The sequence below is a fragment of the Mus caroli genome, unplaced genomic scaffold (assembly GCF_978045245.1).
Source record: "Mus caroli unplaced genomic scaffold, Mus_caroli_1 scaffold_1, whole genome shotgun sequence".
Taxonomy (NCBI): Eukaryota; Metazoa; Chordata; class Mammalia; order Rodentia; family Muridae; genus Mus; species Mus caroli.
This window is the reverse complement of record NW_028227256.1, coordinates 159,174,442-159,198,170: the sequence shown is the minus strand read 5'-3', so window position 1 is coordinate 159,198,170 and position 23,729 is coordinate 159,174,442. Positions and strand designations below refer to the sequence as shown.

General features: G+C 39.2%; 1 protein-coding gene across 1 annotated transcript; it reads right to left on the bottom strand.

Moving 5' to 3' along the window:
* Nucleotides 1–12,112: 12,112 nt before the first annotated feature.
* Nucleotides 12,113–23,387, bottom strand: Tnfsf18 (TNF superfamily member 18). The gene is made up of 3 exons (XM_021174101.3): nt 23,183–23,387; nt 17,795–17,828; nt 12,113–14,084 (listed from the first exon to the last, which is right to left on the bottom strand). Exons 1-3 carry the CDS (start codon nt 23,315–23,317, stop codon nt 13,732–13,734), a joined length of 522 nt encoding a protein of 173 aa, XP_021029760.1. The 5' UTR covers nt 23,318–23,387; the 3' UTR covers nt 12,113–13,731.
* Between the last annotated feature and the right edge of the window lie 342 nt (nt 23,388–23,729).

Genomic DNA, 23,729 nt, shown 5'->3' with positions numbered 1-23,729 from the left:
TTTTCACTGTGAAAGCAGAAGTGGAAAAATGAGAGCGAAGATATGTTAACAGTGACCATGGAAAAAAAGAACCACTAATAGTCTCATTTGCCTGATGCTTTGGGATTGTAGCACCAAAACCTTTCCTGGAACATAGCAATCTGCTGTCACTCCACTTAAAGAAAAGATGAAAGAAAGAATGACCTATAGTAACCTTAGCTCAGTTAGGTCACTCTAAACCTGAAGTCAGCCAAAGCACTCAGATCCTTTCTGAGTACTTTTGTACTGTAGTACTAAGGTAGTACTAAGGTCTACCTGAGCCAGTACTAATATGGTACTAAAGTCCACTTTAGGCAGTACACAGTTTTTAAAAATAAATTGCTAATTTTTATTTTATGTACATTGGTCATTTGACCACATGTATGTCTGTGTGAGGTTGTCAGATCCCCTGGAACAGGAGTTAAAGACAATTGAGAGTTGCCACATGGGGGCTGGGAATTGAACCCTGGTTCTCTGATGGAGCAGCCAGTGCTCTTAACCACTGATTCATCTCTCTAGCCCCAACAAGCACATATTTTAACATTAATTAAATGCATGCACTTTAGCCTCAAATAAATTCTATCTGTAGACAATTCCCTATCACTTTAAAGATGTTGTAGCAATAGGGTTCATTACATTCCTCCAGCTTAAGTTCTTTCATGTACTGGCTACAGATTAGGACAGCTATAAAGTTATCACAAAAGTAACTTCTGAAAAGAGTCATTAGCCACAAACCCTGTATTTGTGGAAGGCTGATTGTATAAATGGCTTGGAGAGTCAGGTAGAATGCACTGAAATAAAACTGGGGGAGGCAGAGAGGAGAGAGTACTGAGAGGGTCTATACAGGATTCCTGCTGCTGCACTGGCACTTCACTCCAGTGACTGATAAAGAAGGGCACAGAGAGGAGAGATGTGGGCAGACAGTTTTACAGCTGGGCTCCAATTGTCAGCTCGTAAGTAAAGCATGAGAGGTGGGGCAGTTTTTAAATAGCGACACAAAGCTTCTGAAAGAGAGCCCAACCAGCTACAGTCCAGGAGGAGTTCAAGTTAGTAATGGGGAAATATGATTATCTGTGCTTTTTTCCTTCTTTGTTTAAAGAAAAATAATTAAGCAAAATAAATACTTAACTCGTTATTAATAATAGAATCATAGGCCTTTATGATAAAGTAAAATTGTGAGTTCTTCAGAACTTGGATTGATTGCTTTCTTCATTTTAAAAAAATTCTTTAAATCGTTTAAAAATATCACACATTTACATAATAAATTTTAGTTGTCTTCATCCCTCACACCCTCTCGTTGTCCCTCTCTCCTCTTGGTAGAACACTTATTTTCAACATGTCCCTATTCTGTTTCATATCTTCTTTCTGTGTGTGACTCACTGAGTTTAATTAACATTTATTCCAATTTCTCTTAGTAATATTTTTAAGTAACTGCTGCACATCAAATATCATATAAACGCTGGCACTAATAATAAGAAGGAATTTTTTTCTATTAAGAAGTTGATAGTCCAGTATGAAGAAAAACATGAAAATAAATATAAAACATATAACTAAAATAATTATAATAATAAAGATGTGTATAAAACTCAATTAGTTGGAAATATATCCAACTCTGCCTGGATATCTAAAGAGTTAAAAGACAGGAAAGAATTTATGACAAAGGCATTTCATTGAATGAATTCCTACAGGACTAGTTGGTAAAACTCATGTAAGAGATAACAATACACCGGGCTTCCTGTGATCTTTGTATTCTCCTAGTTCTGTCCACTATACTGATTTTTTCTCTTTGCTAAAAATAAATTTAGCAAAATTTCATAATGCCTGGAAAATGCTAGAGACAGGAGAGATAATAGAGATAAGAGAGGCTATGAAAGAACTAGAGAACTATAAAAATTGATAAATGCTATTTGTATTTTCAATTTTAAGGGGAACTTCAATAAAATGATTTTTATGGATGGGTTGAAAGAATGAGAGCTGGAGTTAGGCTTTACTTATTACTAGTTAGGTGAATTCAGCAAAGCTAGGGAACATCTCTCTTCTTCAAGGTCCTTCATGTATAAATCAGAATATTTCAACAAGTTGTGAGCGTGTTGGTGATTAATCCCAACCATCAACTTGATAGGATCAAGATCACTGAGGAGACAAGCCTTTGAGTTTGTTTATGGGGAATTATCTGTATTGGGTTAATTGAGGTGTGAAGACCTGCCCATTGTGGACATTGCAACTTCCTGGGCTTTGGTCCAAGGATGAATAAAAAGGAAGTAAATACGAGCATTACTTACTCTCTGCTTATCCCACTAAAATCAGGGACTAGACAAGGCTGCCCACTTTCTCCCTACCTATTCAATATATTACTTGAAGTCCTAGCCAGAGCAATTAGAAAACAAATGGAGATCAAAGGGATACAAATTGAAAATATCACTATTTGCAGATGATATGATAGTATATATAAGTGACCCCAAAAATTCCACCAGAGAACTTCTAAACCTGATAAACAACATCAGTGAAGTAGCTGGATATAAAATTAAATGAAATCAGTGGTTTTTCTCTACACAAAGGATAAACAGGTTGAGAAAGAAATTAGGGAAACAACACCCTTCACAATAGTCACAAATAATGTAAAATACCTTGGTGTGACTCTAACTAAGCAAGTGAAAGGTCTATGTGGTAAGAACTTCAAGTCTCTGAAGAAAGACATCAAAGAAGATCTCAGAAGATGGAAAGATCTCCAAGGCTCATGGATTGGCAGGATTAATACAGTAAAAATGGCTATCTTGCTGAACGCAATCTACAGATTCAATGCAATCAAAATTCCAACTCAATTCTGCACTGAGTTAGAAAGGGCAATTTGCAAATTCATCTGGAATAACAAAAAACCTAGGGTAGCAAAAACTATTCTCAGCAATAAAAGAACCTCTGGTGGAATCACCATTCATGACCTCAAGCTGTACTACAAAGCAATTGTGGTAAAAACTGCATGGTACTGGTACAATGACAGACTGGTAGATCAATGGAATAGAATTGAAGGCCCAGAAATGAACCCACACACCTATGGTCACTTAATCTTTGACAAAGGATCTAAAACCATCCAGTGAAAAAAAGACAGCATTTTCAACAAATGGTGCTGGCACAACTGGTGGTTATCATGTAAAAGAATTTGAATTGATCCATTCTTATCTTCTTGTACAAAGCTCAAGTCCAAATGGATCAAGGACCTCCACATAAAACTAGAGACACCAAAACTTATAGAAGAGAGAGTAGGGAAAAACCTCAAAGATATGGGCACAGGGGAAAAATTCCTGAACAGAACACCAATGGCTTGTACTGTAAGATCAAGTATTAACAAATGGGACCTCATAAAATTGCTAAGCTTCTGTAAGGCAAAGGACACTGTCAATAAGACAAAAAGGCAACCAACAGATGGGGAAAAGATCTTTACCAATCCTACATCCAATAGAGGGCTAATATCTAATATTTACAAGGAACTCAAAAAGTTAGACTCCAGAAAACCAAATAACCCTACTAAAAATGGGGTACAGAGCTAAACAAAGAATTCTAAATGGAGGAATACCAAATGGCTAAGAAGCACCTAAAAATATTCAACATCCTTATTCATCAGGGAAATGCAAATCAAAACAACCCTGAGATTCCATCTCACACCAATCAGAATGGTTAAGATCAAAAACTCAGGTGACAGCAGATGCTGGCAAAGATGTGGAGAAAGAGGAACACTCCTCCATTGCTGGTGGGATTGCTGGTACAACCACTCTGGAAATCAGTTTGATGGTTCCTCAGAAAATTTAATATAGTACTACTGGAGCATCCAGCAATACCACTGTTGGGCATATACCCAGAAGATGCTCCAACATGTAATAAGGACACATGTTCCACTATGTTCATAGCAGCCTTATTTATAATAGCCAGAAGCTGGAAAGTACCCAGATATACCTCAACAGAGGAATGGATACAGAAAATGTGGTACATTTACACAACGGAGTACTATGCAGCTATTGAAAACAATGAATTTATGAAATTCTTAGACAAGGGAATGGTTCTGAAGGATATCATCCTGAGTTAACCCAATCAAAAACACGCATGATATGCACTCACTGATAAGTGGATATTAGCCCAGAAACTCGAAATACTCAAGATTCAATTCGCAAAACACATGAAACTCAAGAATAAGGAAGACCAAAGTGTGGATACATTGATCCTTCTTAGAAAGAGGGTCAAAATACCCATGGAGGGAGTTACAGAGACAAGGTGTGAAGCAGAGCCTGAAGGAATGACCATCCAGAGACTGCCCCACCTAGGGATCTATCCCATAAATAACCACTAAAACCAGACACTATTGCAGATGCCAATAAGAGCTTGCTTATAGGAGCCTGATATAGCTGTCTCCTGAGAGGCTCTGCCAGTGCCTGACAAATACAGAAGTGGATGCTCACAACCATCCATTGTATTGAGCACAGGGTCCTCAATGAAGGAGCTAAAGAACATACCCAAGGAGCTGAAGGGGCTTGCAGCCCCATAGAAGGAACAGCAATATGAACTAACCAGTACCTCCAGAGCTCCCTTGGACTAAACCACCAACCAAAGAAAACACATGGTGGGACTCATGGATCTAGCTGCATATGCAGCAGAGGATGGCCTAATCGGTCATCAATGGGAGGAGAGGCCCTTGATCCTGTGAAGATTATATGCCCCAGTGTAGGGGAAAGCCAGAACCAGGAAGCAGGAGTGGGTGGGTTGGTGAGCAGGGGGAGGGGGAGGGGAAAGGGGGTTTTTGGAGGGGAAACTAGAAAAGGGGATAACATTTGAAATGTAAATAAAGAAAATATCTAATAAAAAAGAAAAGAAAAGAAAAAAATTACTCTCTGCTTTCTGACTATGAATACAATGTGACCAGCTCTTCCTACTGCATCTACCATGTCTTTCTGGACATGATGGACTTCATCCCCTAGGACTAAACCCCAACCTTCCTTCCTCAAGTTGCATTTGTCAGGTATTTTTTTCAAAACAACAGGAAAGGTAATTAACACAAGGTATTGCGCAGAAAAATGCAGACTATCTAGTATATGGTAATCTTTCAAAAATATGATCTATTTTATAATTATTCATGCTATGAACAAAAATATTTGGTCTTAGTCATAGCAAGATTTCAAAAGAGAATGTTTGAAAGAATCTTGACATTAAAAAAGGAAGTGGTGCTATGTTTGGACTAAAACAAGTTTACTAATAACAAGTCAATTCAGACCCCATACGCATTTCCTGTTTGAGCACATGTTTTGATGCCATGTGAAAGAAAATTTGTAGAGATAGATAGTACAAGTAAATATTACCATTAACTGGCATTCCTGTAAAGTAATAGGACAATGTGTATATCAACAGCTTAGTGGCATGCACACATGAGGAACTAGCCTGGGAAGCCAAATCAAAGTGGGTTTATGTTCTAGAAGACATTATAACAGATTAGGAAAAATGGATGTTTTGCAGCTATTTAGTAGAATATGAATAAATATTCAGCACCATAGTCACATAAAAACACTGGCACTAAATCTGATTGACTGTGATAGGCAGAAGGATCCAAGGGGTAGTATTTGAACTGATTTTGATTTGTTATTGAAGTCTAGCCTTAGTCCTTGGTGATCTGATAAGATGCGTGGGATCATTTCTATCTTTGTATATCTGTGGAGGCTTGTTTTGTGACTGACTATATGGTCAGTTTTGGAGAAGGAACCATGAGGTGCTGAGAAGAAGGTATATTCCTTTGTTTTAGGGTGAAATGTTCTGTATATATCTGTTAAATCCATTTGGTCCATAACCTCTCTTAGTTTCACTGTTTAGTTTCTTTTTCAATGACCTGTCCATTGGTGAGAGTGGGTGTTGGAGTCTCTCTATTATTGTGTGGGGTTCAATGTGTGTTTTGAGCTTTAGTAAAATTTCTTTTACAAATGTGGGTGCTCTTGCATTTGAGGAATGGATGTTCAGAACTGAGACTTTCTCTTCGTGTATTTTTCCTTTGATGAATTTTTAAAAACACTACAATGATTTTTGGAAATGCCTTCTTACCCTATTAGAACTGCTAAAACTTCAAGTAGTCTCTGGTTATTTTAGTTAAAATAATTCTATCTATTGATTATCAAAACAAAGATATCCAAAATGAAACAGATTTTTGTGATAAATGAGAGAGAGTAAATTACTTTGCTGTTTCTTATTGCTTGAGATCCACATTGGGTCTGGGGGTATCTTTTCTTTTCTTTCTTTTTTTTCTTTTCTTTTTCTTTCTTTTCTTTTCTTTTCTTTTTGTTCGTTTCTGCTGCATCTGTAGCAGAGCTGCCCACCTCTCCATCACTCTACTCCTGAAGACCATTCCTTACCTAGGAGATCTTAATGACCTTTTACATAGTCTTGCCCTTTCAGTCTCATCCATCGTCTGCATAAATCAGGTAAAATCAAGCTTTAAGAATCTAAAGCTAACTTTCCCGGTAGCAAAACAAAATCGTTCTTGGGATTTGACCTCCTTGCTCTCCAGCATCAGTCTCACCCATTATCTCCCCTGACTCCTTTTATGAGGCCCTGAGGACACATCTTTCACACTCTGTCTAGAGACCTAACTTTTACTTTTTATTACATAAAACCCAAGCATCTCCTTTTACACATTGTCTTTGGTGATCTGATAGAAAAAAAAATTGGGCTAGCATTTGGTGATCCAAATTCCTATTCTTGTTTTTCTTCTCTTTCCTCCTCCTTCTTTTCTTCTTCTTTGACTTTATATTTTATTCACTTTACATGCCAATCTTAGCCCTTTCCTCTCCTCCCAGCCCCTCCTCACATAGCTCCTTCTGTTCTCCCCTTTCCTCTGAAAAAGAGAACCCCCTTGTCCTCTGTTAGGTACCAACCCACCCTAGCACTAGCACACCAAGTCACTGCAGGGCTAGGAACATTCTCTTCTACTGAAGCCAGACAAGGCAACCCATTTAGAGGTACAGAATTGACAGGCAGGCAACACAACCAGGGACAGCCTGCCCCTTACCACACCTCCCCCCCACTTCAGCTGTTGCAGCCCCACATGAAGATCAAGCTGAATATTTGCTACATATGTTTGGAAATTGAGGGGGCATGGTCCAACTAATGTATGCTCTTTGGATGGTGGTTCAGTCTCTGGGACCCCCAAAAGTCCAGGTTAGTTGACTCTGTTGATCTTGTGGAGTCCCTATCACCTTCAGGGCCCTCAATCCTTCCCCCAACTCTTCCACAAGACTTCCTGAGTTCCATCTAGTCTTTGGCTATGGTTGGTTCTTTGCAACAGTTTTGTTCAGCTGCTGGGTGGAACCTTTCAGAGGACAGTTATGCCAGGCCCCTGTCTGCAAGCATAACAGTATCATTAATCGTGTCAGGGATTGTTTCTTGCCCATGTGATGGGTCTCAAGTTGATCCAGTTATTTGGCCATTCCTGAGGGCTGGGGGGTGTGGGGGAGTACATCTCTAGGACATGCCAGAGACCTTGCATAGGGGAGGCTCCCGGAGGCCTATGTAGGTGACTCTTAGCTGAGACTTCTAACAGTGGGAGATATAGAGCCTGACATAGCCACCTCTTATAGCCAGGCAGGACTCCCTGTGGAGGGATAAGAACATGAACCAATGTACAAAAACTTTGACTCAAAAATTGTCCTGCTTCCAAGAAGTGCAGAGAGAAAGATGGAAGAGATCCCTATTCTTACATTGTATTTGCCATCACCATGTGTCAGATTTTTTTCATTTTTAAGTGAGATATTTTTAGACTGTGTTTTTAATGCACTGCTTTTATCAATGCTCTTCACACTCCTCCTTCTACCTCCTCCCCAAACTACTCCCCCACACCTGAACCCTCTTCCAACTGTATGCCCTTTTTTTTCCTTTTTTTAAAAAATAACCAACTGAGTACATTTTGTGCTTCTCATATATTCATGGATATTGAGCCATCCACTAAAGCATGTGGCTTTACCAAAGACTGTGCCCTTAAGGAAAATTGATTCTCTTTCACCAAGTAGTCGTTAGCTTCTTGTGAGCACCTACCCCTTCTATCCTGAAATGTTGACTGGCTTGATCTTGTGTAGGCAACTGCAGCTGTTGTGAATTTATAAGAAGCCCTATCAAGTCAGGAAGACAGTATTGCAACCTGGTCCTCCCCAACTTCTAGATCTTACCATCTTTCTTCCTCTTCTTCCATAATGGCCCCTGAGTCTTGAGGGAAGGGAATTTGACATAGATGTCCCATTTGTGGCTGAGTACTGTACTGCGACTTGTTCCCTGTAGTTTAACCAGTTGTAAAGTTTCTGCATTAACTGCTGTCCACTACACAATGCTGTCTGAGAGCTTCACTAATCTATACATATAGAGACATGAGTTTATAGAATAATTTAATACTAAGTCCATTTAGCAAATATTAATAGTAAGTTCACACCTGGGGCTTATGGGCTCCCCAATTATGGATTCTTATCCAGATTAATAGTATTAAGCATATATCTTCCTATCCTTGTGGAGTATGCCTTAAATATGATCAGAAAGGAGATAGATACCCTCATTCATGCTCCTATTTCACCCATGGTAATATCTTACCATGTTGATCACTACTGTAACTCACAGAGTTCACAGCTAGGCAAGACTGTTTGTGACTCCCCCCATAGCCCTAGTATAGTGCCTTCTGGTATTTCAAAAGCTATCTAGCATGGAGAAAGATTCTTAGTATCAACTTCATTTATGCATGCCCTGGGACTAAAGTGTGTGGTATCTTTAGTAATAAGATCCTACAATCACATTTTGGGTTACCAAGAACAATTACTTGTTTTTGTATAAGATGTTTATTAGTTCTGAACTTCTTTGATTTTTCAGGTTAACTCTCCTACTGCATGTAGCTTCACAGAATAATAGGCTTGAGTAACTACAAGGTTAGTTATGAAGTTATTCAAGTAATCATTTTGGCACAGAAAAGAGATCAGATTCTATTTAAGGGGAGGGGTGGAAAGAGAGAAGGGGGGCATATGCATGTATGTGACTTCCTAACTGATTAGATGTGTAAAGGACAAAGGTCAGTGAAGACTATGGACAACATTAAGAGACCCAATCTGGGTATAAGGAGCTGTGGTGTTCCTTTTTTCTCCATACAAGTTGTATTTGCAAATATGAAGTGGAGGGGAACATCCTGGATTAAAGAAACGTATTTAGCGTTTAACAGACTATAAGTAGATAATGTGGTATTGAGTGTAGCAAGGTTCATATGCTTTAGGCTGCCAATATTCAAGCTATAAGTTAGCATTAGGTTGTGAACACTAGAGGCCAGGACTTCCATTCAGATTCACAGATTCTCATCTTTGTGATGAGAGATGGGTTATGAAGGCTCATGAACATGGCCATCTTTGGGTTTTTATATTTATTTTGCTTATTTGTGTAGAAACTTTGACTTTGGGGGGGGGAAATAGCTAAAAAAATGAAAATGTTCATCTGAGATTCAAGGTTGTGCTCATAAATCAGTGTTTTTTTTTAAAAATTTGGCTTTAATAAATATAATCTAGGTGTCAGCTCTGTGAAAACTGGTTCTCAGGCCTTGCTTCTAGAAACCCTTTTCTGTAGACTGCAGACGAATCTGAGGAGTTGGTCACCTGCTGTTTTCAATCCTCCAGGATGAATATGTTACAGAATCTTGACCTCAATCTGTAAATCTCTGATGCTATTCCTGGGATGACTCATTGGGCCTTTGCTGCTTTTCTGGGCAACTGTCCCAGGCAGTTTAAAATAGTATTTCGTTGTTTGATGGATAAGGCAAGGTAGGCCATTAGGCCACTTCCCTTTAGTACAAGAAAGCCTACACATTTCCTCGCCTTGATTGCTTTAACTATGTTCTGAGACCAGTTTTTGTTGACAAGAGAGGAGACTATTTAAGAGCTCCAGGGGATGGGGTGGGAGAGAGGAATGGGGATGAGGATGGGGAGAGCAAAGAGGAATGGGGGCCATCATTATCCAGGATACACAAGGAAAGCTATGTTAGCCCTAGCACTCAATGTTATGAACCACTTATTGGTTCATTATGCAGATAATAAGGACTCTGAAGAAGGGACCACTAAACCCTGGACTTGAGTTTATCACATTTCTTTCAGAGACCAGCCAGTCAGCTAAGAAGCATAGCACAAAGACAAGGAGAGAAGTTTATAAGGCTCTCTGTGTTTCTAGTAAGCTGTAGGAAGCTAAACCAGCCTTGTTTCCCTGAAATTGATGTATCTGAGTGAAAATGGTTTTCAAAGCCCTGAGAGATATATATACTATCACTACAGGGGCCCTGGATTGCAAAAGAGCAGAGTGAGAACAATTATCCTGCGCTCTGAAGTTGAAGATTCCCATGCTGGTTGTGCTATCCAAAGGATGAGGAATGTACTTTAATGTATTTTGTATATTGAATTTTCATTTCTCTGTTGCCAAACATTTCTAAAGTCTTCAGAGGCATATGCCATTACCTTCTGGTGTATTTTTACAAACACTACAAGACTCCTCAATATTTCTGGGTCTTTGACATAACTTTTTTGAACTCCAAATAGTTGTTGATTTGTATCAGAAACCAAGAGGTTTAAATGGGATGAAGGAAGTACTCTGTACCTTGCTGTCTAGGACATTCAGTATGGACATGGTACTATGGGTTTCATGTCATCTCTAGAAAAAAAAATATTTCTTCTAATAAAACAGTGTACTTAAAGACACAGATAAGAATGCTTCTCTGATTTTCTTTAGCAATCAAAAAACTAAAAGTAATAGTTTCTATGGTCTTTTTTTTTACTAGTGTTCTATTGTGTCTAGCTTTGTTGATTGATACCCTTTTGTCTCATTGGGAAAGGACAAGAAAGGCAAGCATCTCATCTCTGAGGTGTTCAGATGCATTTTACCGAAAGAACTTGCTTGGTTAAAGCAGGACAGCGGTTGCATCACTTTTCAATTAAGTGCTATCTAAGAAGCAAACGCTTATCCACAGTACTGTCATACTTGTTACAGCTTGGATGAGGGAAAGTGGAAGGGAGAGTGCTATTGGTGTGAGCCAGGTCTTAGATGGGTGAGTCTGGGCAGGGTGGAATATCTGAGAAGGATAGAAGTGAGAAACGAACTGTCTGACTCATCAGGAAAGGAGGTGGCTGGAGCCAACACAAACTGCAGCTAGCTCTCACTTTTGCAAGTTCTAACACTTGCTAGGATGTGTCTGTATGGGAAAGGATTTCTCTGATGTAATTTTGTGCTCTTTAAATCACTAACTTGACTATGACCCAAAGACAAATCAATTGCAGTACAATTATAAATACATATTTTATTATAGTTTTAAAATAGAGAAAAAGAGTTGAGTATACATTGAACGCAAAAGCTGAAATGATAACATTGGAAGAAATTCAGATGCTATATGTTGCTAGCTATCCCTCTGTCTGAAGTACCCACTGGTACTTAAAAAAAAAATCACAATTCTGTTGGGCCTTTGCTGGGTATATGGCAATACCATTTTTTCATTATCTATCTGCCGTGATTGTCCTAAGAATAAGACAGGGACAGAATGACATCATTAAGTTCCAAAAATAACTCTGTGGATAGCATGCCTGCTATGTAAGCATAAGGACCTAAGTTTAGATCTCCAAAATCCATGTGATATCCAGGCATAGTGGCACACACCTGTAATCCGAGAACTGCGGGTGGTGAGCAGCAATAGCTAGATCCTTAGAGTCAAATGGTGGGCCAGCCAAGCCAAATAGTTGATCTCTGGGTTCAGGGAGAGATCACGTCTCAAAGATTAAGGGGTAGAGGAACTAAGGAAGACACTCAGTGCCACACCCACAAGCACATACACACTTGCACAGGCTCTCACACAACACATACATGTGCACACCTAAATAATTGCATGCAACACATACAAACAAATTCAACATAACACATACAGAGAGAGGGGGAAAGAGAGAGAGAGAGAGAGGGAGAGGGAGAGGGAGAGGGAGAGGGAGAGGGAGAGGGAGAGAGGGAGAGGGGGAGGGGGAGAGGGAGAACTTTTACGAAGAATGGTGTCCTAGTGAACCAGTTTTCCAGAAGAAATGTTCTGGTTTTTAATGTTTGCCAATCTCCATAGTATAAAAATTCTCAAACTACACAATTCCTAAAAATTAAGCAGTTGGTTCCTATGAAGTAGTGGTAGCCTATGCCAACAGTGGTGCTTACAACGCAACGAATAGCAACACTAACAGATTTTTATAAATACATATGATATAATTTTAATTTCCTGAGAAGATATGCAGACAGAAGAGTCTTTGTGCCCTATGGCAATTCAGCAAGTATTCATTAAAAAAATGAAGAAATAGCTTAGCCTATAGTATTTTGTCACATAAAATAAAAATATTTTAAATTAGTTATATATAAAATATCACTATATAGCTTTTCACAAATACCCATAAATAGTGTAAATTGGTTTAAAATACTTTTCGACAAGAACTCACAAGCTGGCTAAATTTAACAGAATCCAAAATTTGAACACAAATGTTCATTATTACTTTGGAAAGTCAGCATGGTTGAGTGAGATGAATTCTTCCAACAGTATCCTGGATCTTCTTGCTCCAGGCAAAAGGAAAATGCCTGCTGGTAAAAGTCTTGTAGCTTCATTCTGGACACCTTGGGGTAAAGTCGATGCATCCATTTCAAAGTTGAGTTAATTCCATTTTAGTGATGTATAATGAGACAGTAGCAACATCAGTTTCAAAGCAGAGACCATGCGAATGATCTAATGAAGACCCCACCCACTTAATTCATTGTGAGTTCTGAATTGAGGTAAGAGTCTTAGGGTTCATCTACCCATGTTCTCAATGTGCAATTTTTTTTCCAAAAATATCTACCCCACTAACATCATAGCATTGTTGTGTGGTTTAGGAAAACTGTTCTACTTGCCAGTTAGGGAACACCAACCAAAAATGTGCTATCGTGGCATAATACAGCCAGAAAAGTACCACTTTCTGGTGTTTAATCTAGTGAGTACTGGTGCAAACTCTCACTTTTCTATTTGCAGAATTTATGCACACATACACACAAAAGCAATGAAGGCCTAGGGGAAAGTTCAGAATGAACCTGCATCCTGAGAATGACGAAAAAAAAATTCCCAGATCAATTCCATTTTGTGGCATCTTGACCTCTGCGGCTCTAGGCTTCATAATGTTCTCTGTCCTCTAAAAACACCACCTCTAAAGAAAGGTGTTGTTGGCATGTCTTGGCCACCCCACCAGTCTAACAATGTTTCATTAGGAGGCTCTCAGAAGGTGAGAGTTTGAAGGGATTAAGGTAAAACAGCTCAAGGAAATTATGATGGAAAAAAGGCGAAGCTACTGCCCTACACCTTTTTTGCAAGCCAAGTAAGACTCCCATGGAAACAGGATCTCATTCTACCCAGGGATCAAGGTTAGACAGACATTCTTTGGAAGAGTTTCTGTCTTCTGTTGCCCATACTCCTTTTTATCATGGATTGTACAAGTCCATTTGCAGACCCAACATTAGGGATTGGCTCATTTGCTGAGTCCTCTTCAGACAGATATGAGGGCTAAAATTTTATATGCCAAGAGGCTCTGATTGTGTCAATTTGTAAGCCCTCACAAACTGTGTGCATTGCCAACAATCATCCCCATCCAACCCACCCACCAGTACAAAAAAAGAACACGAGGAGACCAAACCCAATCTCTAAGAGATGAATGGGAGATCAGGCATTAAGATGATCCCCCAGTATGTGTTATTTTTCTGAATATGGCCTTTAGAGTTGAACTTCAGATATATGTTATCTCCAGCATGCAGTTCATAAACCCCTCCTATAGGCAAGATTTGAAAATCATTCATTAGAGTTTGTAGGACATCATTCTTTTTACATATCTGTACTACGAAGGGCGCATTGTCTTTTACGTATTTCTTATCGACAGGAATCACTTGGCCGTAGATTAAATATGTGCCACTCTGCAGTATCTCCAGCTTCCCATCAGATGGTGTACTCACACAGTGAGGTTTAGGAGATGTCATGTGCCATTTTGAGGATGATAGTTCTATAAGAAATTGAAAAAGAAGAAGAAAAAGATCATGTTTCCATTACTATTACATCCTCTATCTGATGGTACTGTATATTTTACTGCCTTCAAGTGGCTTCTTTACCTGGACTATACTACTTTTCCCAGACCATATTTCAAATCTATTGGGAGAATAAACCATCTCTCTGCTTTTGAGACGCTTCAGATCTTAATAACTCTGTATCTCTTCTCGGGTAATATGAGTGAGGAAGGGAGTGGAATGGAGAGACAAAGCACACAAGACTATAATAAGAACTGCTTATAATCTAGGCGTCCCCATATCTTTCTTACACAAATACTATTTACCCTGTGGTGCTTTACCAATAACACATTACATAAACAATCAACACTCAGCATTGTTCTCCTCTGACTACCGTGCTCTGCATTGTTGTAATTTTCTTCATGTAAGGCATCATTCTGAGTGAGGTAACATATTCACAAAGGAACTCACACAATATGTACTCACTGATAAGTGGATATTAGCCCAAAAACTTAGGATACCCAAGATATAAGATACAATTTGTTAAACGCATGAAACTCAAGAAGAACGAAGACCAAAGTGTGGACACTGTGCCCCTTCTTGGAATTGGGAACAAAACACCCATGGAAAGAGTTACAGAGATAAAGTTTGGAGCTGTGAAGAAAGGATGGACCATCTAAAGACTGCCATATCCAGAGATCCATCCCATAATCAGCTTCCAAACGCTGACACCACTGCATACACTAGCAAGATTTTGCTGAAAGGACCCAGATATAGCTGTCTCTTGTGAGACAATGCCGGGGCCTAGCAAACACAGAAGTGGATGCTCACAGTCAGCTATTGGATGGATCACAGGGCCCCCAATGGAGGAGCTAGAGAAAGTACCCAAGGAGCTAAAGGGAACTGCAACCCCATAGGTGGATCATTATTAGGAACTAACCAGTACCCCAGAGCTCTTGTCTCTAGCTGCATTTGTATCAAAAGAGGGCCTAGTAGGCCATCACTAGAAAGAGAGGCCCATTGGACTTGCCAACTTTATATGCCCCAGTACAGGGGAATGCCAGGGCCAAGGGGTGGGGGTGGGTGTGTGGGGCCTGGGGGGGGGAGTGTATTGGGGACTTTTTGGATAGCATTGGAAATGTAATTGAGGAAATTACCTAATAAAATAAAAAAAGGTGTTAGTAAGAAGTATGTTATAAATTAATTTGGCCATTTTTCTAGTGTCTTACATCTACTTGAGTGTGGTGTCTTTGATAAGTATTCTCCATTTTTTTTTTCAATTGCTATACTCCCATCACCTAAATAAGCTCGTAGAATTGTGTGTGCTCAACAAACTTTTCTTTTATTTTGATATGGGAGTCTTGCTGTATTGTTGTCTGGGCTCAAATTGCTGAGTTCAAATAATCTTCCCAGCTCAGTATCAGTAATTAGCTCTAAATTGATTGACAGGTCTGTATTTCTGATTTTGATGCCTGATGCTTTGTATCTAAAATATGATTCTCTGTGTCACTTTCAATTCACATAATATTATCTAGCTTATTTAATTAGAAATAATTACTGATATAAATTAACTTAATTAATATATATGTATTTAATTAAATGTAACTATCCTAAGTCTAATATTGCCACATGGGAAGTGGGATATGTGTACAAATTGAGTCATTTCTTTTCCTGTGTATTACATTGAAATATTTTCCTAATGTTAGTGGTTTTGTACAGCTATGTAACTTCAAGGCCCCCAACAGGTGTTTTTATTGATTCAAAGTTATCTGAATGTTTCTCTAATTCTCCATAACTTTAGTTATAGAGGACATAGCCTAAAAGAGGTAAGACTGACTTAGATTCTCATTCACACATAAATAACTAGGATAAGACTTGGAGGTAGATGCTGGAAGAGAATAGAGGAATGAGCAAGAGGAATGGAGTGTTATAAGCAAAAACAAAAAGTTGTTGCATCTCCAGTGAACTCTGCATTTTTCCTTGGTGGCACACCATGGGCAAGTTTATTTTTTCTTATTTAATCCAGTTATGGAATTTTAAAAAAACAATTGATTTTTATCACATCAAGGAGAAATTTGAACACATTATATACTCTATTGTTTTCACTGAAAAAAACAAAACACAAAATCAGAGTGGGACACATTCAAAAACTGTCCTAACCTCTGGGCACCAAAGTATTTTTTAAAACTGGAGCAAAAGACAGAAGAGTGAAAAAATGAACTAAAGAAATTGTCTTCTGTCAAATGAAAATTTGGTACAAGCAATCACAAATGTATACACTTGATATTTTTCATGTGCTCTAAGAAATATTCTGAGACTCAGTATGGTAGTTAGCTTTCCTTGTCAAATTGACACAATCTATAGTCACCTGAGAAGAGGGCCCAAGAAAGAGCTGTCTATATCAAGTTGGTCTTATAGAGTATTTTAATTAAGTTATTAGATATGGGAAAATCCAGCCCACTATGGTTGGTGCCATTTCCTAGGCAAGATGTCCTGAACTGTAAAGAAGTAGAGAAAAGGAACTGAGCTAACAGGAGCCTGATATAGCTGCCTCCTGAAAGGCTCTGCCAGAGCCTGACATACACAAATACAGATGCTCAAAGCCAACCATTGAACTGATCATGAGGTCCCCAATGGAGGAGTTAAAGTAATGAGAGAGCTGAAGGGATTTGCAACCCCATACCAAGAACAACAGTATGAACCAACCAGAGCTCCCAGGGTCTAAACCACTAACCAAGGAGTACACATGGAGGGACCGATGGCTCCAGCTACATATGTAGCAGAGGATGGCCTTGTCGGGCATCAATGGGAGAAGAGGCCTTTGGTCCCGTGAAGGCTCTATGCCTCAGTGTAGGAGAGTGTGAGGTCAGGGAGGCAGGAGTATGTGGGTGGGTGGGGGAACAGCCTCATAGAAGCAGGGGGAGAGAGATGGAAAGAGGGTTCTGTGGGGCAATCGGGAAAGGGAATAACATTTGAAATATAAATAAATAAAATATCCAATAAAAAAAAAAGCAAGCAATAAGCAAGTGCCCTTCATTTTCCTCTGCTCTTGACTGAATGTGACTAGATGCTTTAAACTCCCGGGGCCATGATTTCTCCACGGTGAGGGACTGTAATTTGCACTTGTGAATAAAACAAATCCCTTTTCTCCAAAAGTTGCTTTTTGACAGGGTATCTTATAAAAGCAACAGAAATGAAACTAAAACACTCAGCAGCACTGTTTTCCACGTTTTCTGAGCGCATATCAAGTGACTGTCACGAAAAGTGACTCAGAAGCAAAGAGGAAGTGCTCCTTCCTTCTCTTCTGTGCACTTACTAACAGCAGTAATGGTACCCAGATGCTCTGCTAGACATTCGACATGTAGGAAATATAAGAAATGCTTTGACCAAAGGTTATAGGAATCTGAAAAATATCCTTAATAAACTACCAAACTAAAAGCTGATTGCTGTATGCAGATCCACAAGGCTTTTGTTAGTGGGATGTCTATGCCTGCCAAGAGGGTCACCAGGTGTGGGCTTGTCAATCGGGCTCAGTCCTGGAGCCTCCGTTCTCACTGGGCAGACGGCAAGTATGGGGTGAGTGATTGTAATAAACAATCACTGAAAGTGAAGTAAAGGATGCACAGGCTTTCCGAGGGCACTGGCACTGGCCTTCTTGACTCAGAATCTAAGGGAAATGAAGGGAAACCATGGAAGATGGGTTACTCACCAAACCTAACCATGCAGGGTTCGATGGCAGTTGGCTGTTGAAGGAAAAGAAAAACTGGTCAGAATGATGGCACCACTGCTACATGCTTGACTAATTACTTAGAGTTTAAAGTTTCTCTAGCAAACTATTTTCCAACCCCCAAACCCTTCCCCAAAAATATGCCCCTCCTCCCAACACACAAACACAGACACCTGTACACCTGACATACGTCTTCATTTCCCTCTACAGATGACTGGTTCTGTCCTTTACATTTGACTTACATTAGAGTTTTAGGAAGACATGAGGAAGCAAGTGAATAAGGATGTATGGGCAGAGGTATATTAGACACACGAATTTAGCTGTATACAGAGACAAAAGAAAGCATGAAGAGAGGGCTACAAAGATGGTTCAGCGGTTAAGAGCACTGAATGCTCTTCCAAAGGCCCTGAGTTCAAATCCCAGCAACCACCTGGTGGCTCACAACCATCTGTAACGAGATCTGATGCTTTCTTCTGGAGCATCTGAAGATAGCTACAGTGTACATAAATAAATAAATAAGTAAATAATAAATCTTAAAAAGAGAAAGAAAGCATGAATAAGGGTGGTGAGTAGCATTGTTTTAATTTTTAAAATGGTGTCATTGAATGATAGATTTAATCATGAGAAGAAAGGTAGCAGATCTTTTTGGAGGGTGTCTTTCATCCAAGACGTTGGTGTCGCATTCTGTTCATTTACCTTTGACACACAAGGCAAGTGTTGAAGCTGTGTTCTTCCTTTCTAGTTTACTACAAACAGCAGCCTCCATATCCCTATAAATCATTTCCCAAGATGATCTGTTGCATGTGGGAAAAATAATGGGACCTCTGCTTATCTTTGTTTTCCCTTCACTTAAAACAACAGTATTAGCTCCAGAAATATTTAATGTATAGAAAATCACATGCCATGTATAATAACAAGGATGCCTTCAGAATCAGAAACAAGTGTTTCAAAATGTCTGCGACATGCTGAAAGGTGACATTAATTATGGCTAATTTACAAATACAATTACTTAAATGCTGTTAAATGCTTCAGGGTTAAAAATAAGGCCCAAACATTAAAGTTTTGGGTACTGAGAATGCATTGGTTTCCTGGGAGCAAAGTGCTCAAAAGACTTTTTTAAACATGGAGACTGATCTATGATCCTTTTAAAGGATTTGTCCAGCTATTATGCTAGGGAAAAAACGAAGAGAACAGAAGGTAAAAGCAATGAAGTCAGTTAGGCATGGACTGGATGGAGTCTATAAACTGGAAAGCACATGGCTCTGACCAAGGTGCTGGCAGAGGGTCCAACAGAGAGATGCACGCCTGTCTTAAAAGCACTTAGGTTGAAGCAGGAGAACTGTGACTTTCAGATCAAGCTAGGCTATATGGAGAAGGAAGCAAGAAGTAACTGGAGTTCCTGACATGAATACTAGCATGAGGCAATGCAAAGAAAGAAAGATAACTCCAAGATTTGGGACTGCAGTCATTGAAATCATAAATCAAGATAAATTAGAATATAAATCTCAAGTTACTGCATTATAAAATGTTAAGCTAAAATTAAGGAAATAAAACACATAATATCAAATCACTAGGGCTCTGAAGGTGACTAAGAGATCAGCATCAAAGAAACAATATTTCAATTACTGTATTATGTTTGCATCAATCTTAATATATTATAGACAACTTAACAACTTAACTAAAGCAAAATAGACTTAGACTGGAAAATCTGTATTAAACTTTTAGAGTTTCCATCTTGTGTGTGTACACATCTTTTGTGTACATGGTTTTATACTCAGACGTGAGATACTATCTAGTATACATATGTTAGAAGTTATAATAAGAGCATTTTATACTGATAAGGAGGTGCAATAAAAAAGGGGAGAAGCCGTGACTCTAAAAACTAAAAGACACTGGATTTCCTGAAATCCACTGTACTCTTGCAATTATTTCATCCACATTTTGGATTTTCTTAAAAGAGATGTCCAAAGTCAGTTCAGCACAAAGACTGACAGGGTTATAGCCGGGGCTCCCAGAATTCCAATTTCCATATCTATTAACCAGGGAGTAAAAGCAGGGACTCACTAAAGCTTTTGTTCTTACTTTACCACGCTGATTCTTGGAGAGGGCTTCTCCAGACATGCTACCTGAAACTTCTCAGTAAATATCAGCTATTTTGATAATGATGCTGATTATAAAAACAAGGTAAACAAACAACTTAATTACCTATAGTCCCAACATTATACTAGCATTGTAAGCAAGAAAGACACATTTAATGTACAATTGTTATCTCTCAGGAAGTTCGTAATCTAGCTAGATTGACATGATCATACATAGGAAGCAATTAAGTAGCCAGCAAAATACAAATGTCCTGGATTTTGTTCCAGCTATCAACATGTGTAAGAAGTACACAGAAAATCTAAATCGATAGACAAATGAACTGACAGAGACAAGCATCCAGAAAGCCTATTGCGAGTTGCTTTAATATCTCTTTAGAGTTAGAAAACGCCACTGAGTTCATCCGTAACTATTGCCATAAGTTAAAATGTAATTGGAAAATCATCAGTTTGGTTGAGAGAAGAGGTCTTTTACTGAGGAAGGGAGGTCAGACAAACCATGTATATTTTAAATGACCTTGTTGTTTGTATTCATTGTAAACCTTATAAGTAACCGTGGTATAAATATTAATCACAGCCATCTAGAGCCTAGCATGAGTCAGGCGGGTCAGGCACATTACTGCCTCCTTATTCCTTAAGGCAACTCTGTAAGAATTACCACATTCCTTCTGTAGATGAGGAAATGAGAGCACGGTGATGAAGCAATAAGCCCAAGGTCATATGGCTGATAAGAAAGGCTGGCATCCTCAACCAGACTCTTATTCAAAACTCTCTCTCTCTCTCTCTCACCCCTACGACTCACTGGGGCAGTTTCTATTTATAATCCAGTTGGTGTTACGAAAAGCGACATACAAAGCTTTCAGTTTACTCTAGTTTTGCTTTTATTTAGAAGGATCAGTTGGTCTTCTAACCTCACTTTGGTTGAAGACCAGATTGACTTGGTTTGTCTCAGAATGACCTAGACAGACTCCAGGCTAATCCTAACCTCATATGTTTGGAAACAAAATCTACTCCGTCTGTTTGCAAGTACAATTGTACAAATTCCATGTTCCCTTCTGGAATTCCACCCTTCCTCACTGAAGAAAGGGGCTTTCCTGACTACTTGGATGCTACAGAGACAACTTTTGTGGCTACTTTCATGGAGGAGTTGGCCAACCGTCTTGAGCTCCAGTCTAGTCTCTTAACTAGATGTCTCCTAGGAGATAGAAAAAATTTTGAAGGAAGCCAAGATTCATATCTTACTTTTAAACATAAGAGGGCTTTTTTTTTTTAAAGAAAAAAGGGGGGGGGAATCTTTTTTTTTTTTTAGAAGAAGAGATTTTTTAAAATGGAGATTTGCATCAAAAAAAGAAAGAAAAAAAGAAAAACCTTCTAAGTTCTTAAGTATGAAAAGGTGGAAGCGACCACCTCATAATAACTCAGCACCTGCCAGCCACTCAGATATCTCTGCTCAAGACATTTGTTTGTAGCTAATAAGGAACGTGTAATACTGGAGCTAATCCTGAAAGCCAGTGTCGTTTCCATAGTAACTATGCTGCCAAGCATCCTGACAGGAAAAGAGACTTCAAAACGTTTTACTTCCTTAAATTTGGGATAACTTGTATGTTTAGAAGAGGAACCCTTCACTGAAAGGAATGTGTTCTTCTGAGAAGACAACCTCGAATCCGAGTTTCAGAAATCATGAATTAACTAGGTTTGATTGTGGGAAGAGATGTCACTCAGAAAGGCATTTCCCTTGGCCACTCCTCACCAGCAGGAGTCAGTGGCACCTAGGCTCACTGATGCTCAGAGCCACCTGATTAATAAGACTTGAGGAAGTTTGCCCGAGGAAAAAGCCTTTTCAGTGTGAACTTAATGCATCCTCAGCCTTCCTCCTTTAAACTCTTGAGAATGCTGATAGTCTTCTCAACACTCATTGCTTCAGAAAGTTCGTGTCTTGGTTCATTCTTTGGAAGGGTGGGGCTGGGGTTAGAACTCCCTCTGCCTTTGATCCATTTGTACAGTTACAGAATATAGATTAATGGGCTCCTATGTAAGTCTTTAGCCAGTACCATACTAACTAACCTCGAATCAACAGTGCATTACTTCCTCCTGCATCTTTTCTCAATATCTTGCCAATATAGAACCATACCTTTAAGACCATCTCTGGTTGGTCTCTTTAGAAAAATGTTCCTGGGCTCACATCACAACCCTTTCTTACACAGCTATACGTCATTTAATTCTGCCCAAGATTTAGTATATTTTAATATAAATAGGCCAACTCTTGAATTATATAATGTCTTATTTAATATTTGATTCCTTTCTAGCCTTTCTGGTCAATGCTTTTTGTTTTTGTTTGTTTGTTTGTTTGTTGTTTTTTGCTGTTTTTTTCCCTCTGTGTAGCCCTGGCTGTTCTGTGTGAGAGAACACTTCTAGAAAAACCTAATTGATATACATTTCCAGTTCATATCCCATCTAAACCCACAATTTACACTAGAGTTCAATGGGAAATTCCTGATAACCATCAGGGGCTTCCCAAACAGACATGTGCTCCTCCCTCCTCCATGAAGCCTTCCCTGGTCACCCAAGCCCAAAGTTATAAACCACCACTATATGGTTTATCCTACTCCTAGGTCAATTACTGAGCACTATAATTACAGCTAGCAGGATGTCAAGTAAATAGATCCATTCCCTTATCACCATGTTGCAGACCTAGAAACTAGAATCAGAACAATGATACAACTTACTCACATTTGCGCAGCTGGTTATGGAGAGGCTAATCTAGAACTGGAACCCAGGGTTTCCTTTTTTTTCTAGTTTGACACCAGGCCCTTCCTCAGCATGCAGTTGCTTCCTGTCACTGTCTCCCATTACTGTTTTGTATCTCTTCCCCCAATGAGACCACAGCTTGTCTGGAGTTACCTGAAAATTAGTACCATGGTTCAGGTCTTTTCTTTGCCTATCAAGAAAGTTCTAGTAGAGTCCCAGGAAGGACAAAAGAACTTCCACAGTCACCTAAAGGCTCAGTTTAAACATGTAGTTCCATCTAGCTCACACCTACAGAGAACATATAGTATTTTCTAGTGTCTTTTGTCTTAAAACATTCGATGAATAAAAACACATATGAAGAGCCATGTCATTACAAGGCTTAAATTGCTTACACTGTTTGTACTGTCAAATGTCTTCCTCCCCACTACCTCTAGCAATGCTGAATGGCAGTGATAATAACCAGACTAACAAATAAATAACCTTTATATGATATAATTAGCAGCTGTAGACTCTATGACCACCTTACCTTGAGTGAAGTATAGATCAGTGTACCCAAGGAACAGAGCAGCATCAGTAACAGAGCCACTATGCACAAGAGCCATGGCTTCCTGCACCTCTCTGCCCTTTGAGGACTTGACTCGTTCAAAGGCATTTCCTCCATGAGGCTAGAACTTGTTCTCTGAAGGAATGAGAACTGAGGAAAGCAGATACCCACAAGTGATGGATGAACGATGCAATGTCATGTTTTATAGCAATTAGCTCCGTGGGGGTGGGAGGTGGAGTTTTCCTTTGGAACACTGCTAAGCACTCGCTGTCATCGTGGCACCAGGCCAAACATACAAAGGAATGAGAAGGCTTAGAGCCAACAGAAACACGGGAGGAGGGACAGAAGCCACTACAAGGGAAGTTCAGAAGGAAAAAAGTCTTTCCTCAAGCAAGAGGAAGTGCTGTGTGCATGCACAGCCAGCCTCAGCTGCTGTAAGAAGCGATGCGTTCCAAATTATTTCCAAGTAAGAAAACATCTTATAAAACTAAATAAAATCTAAAACTAAGTTTTGTCCTACTGCAGATGT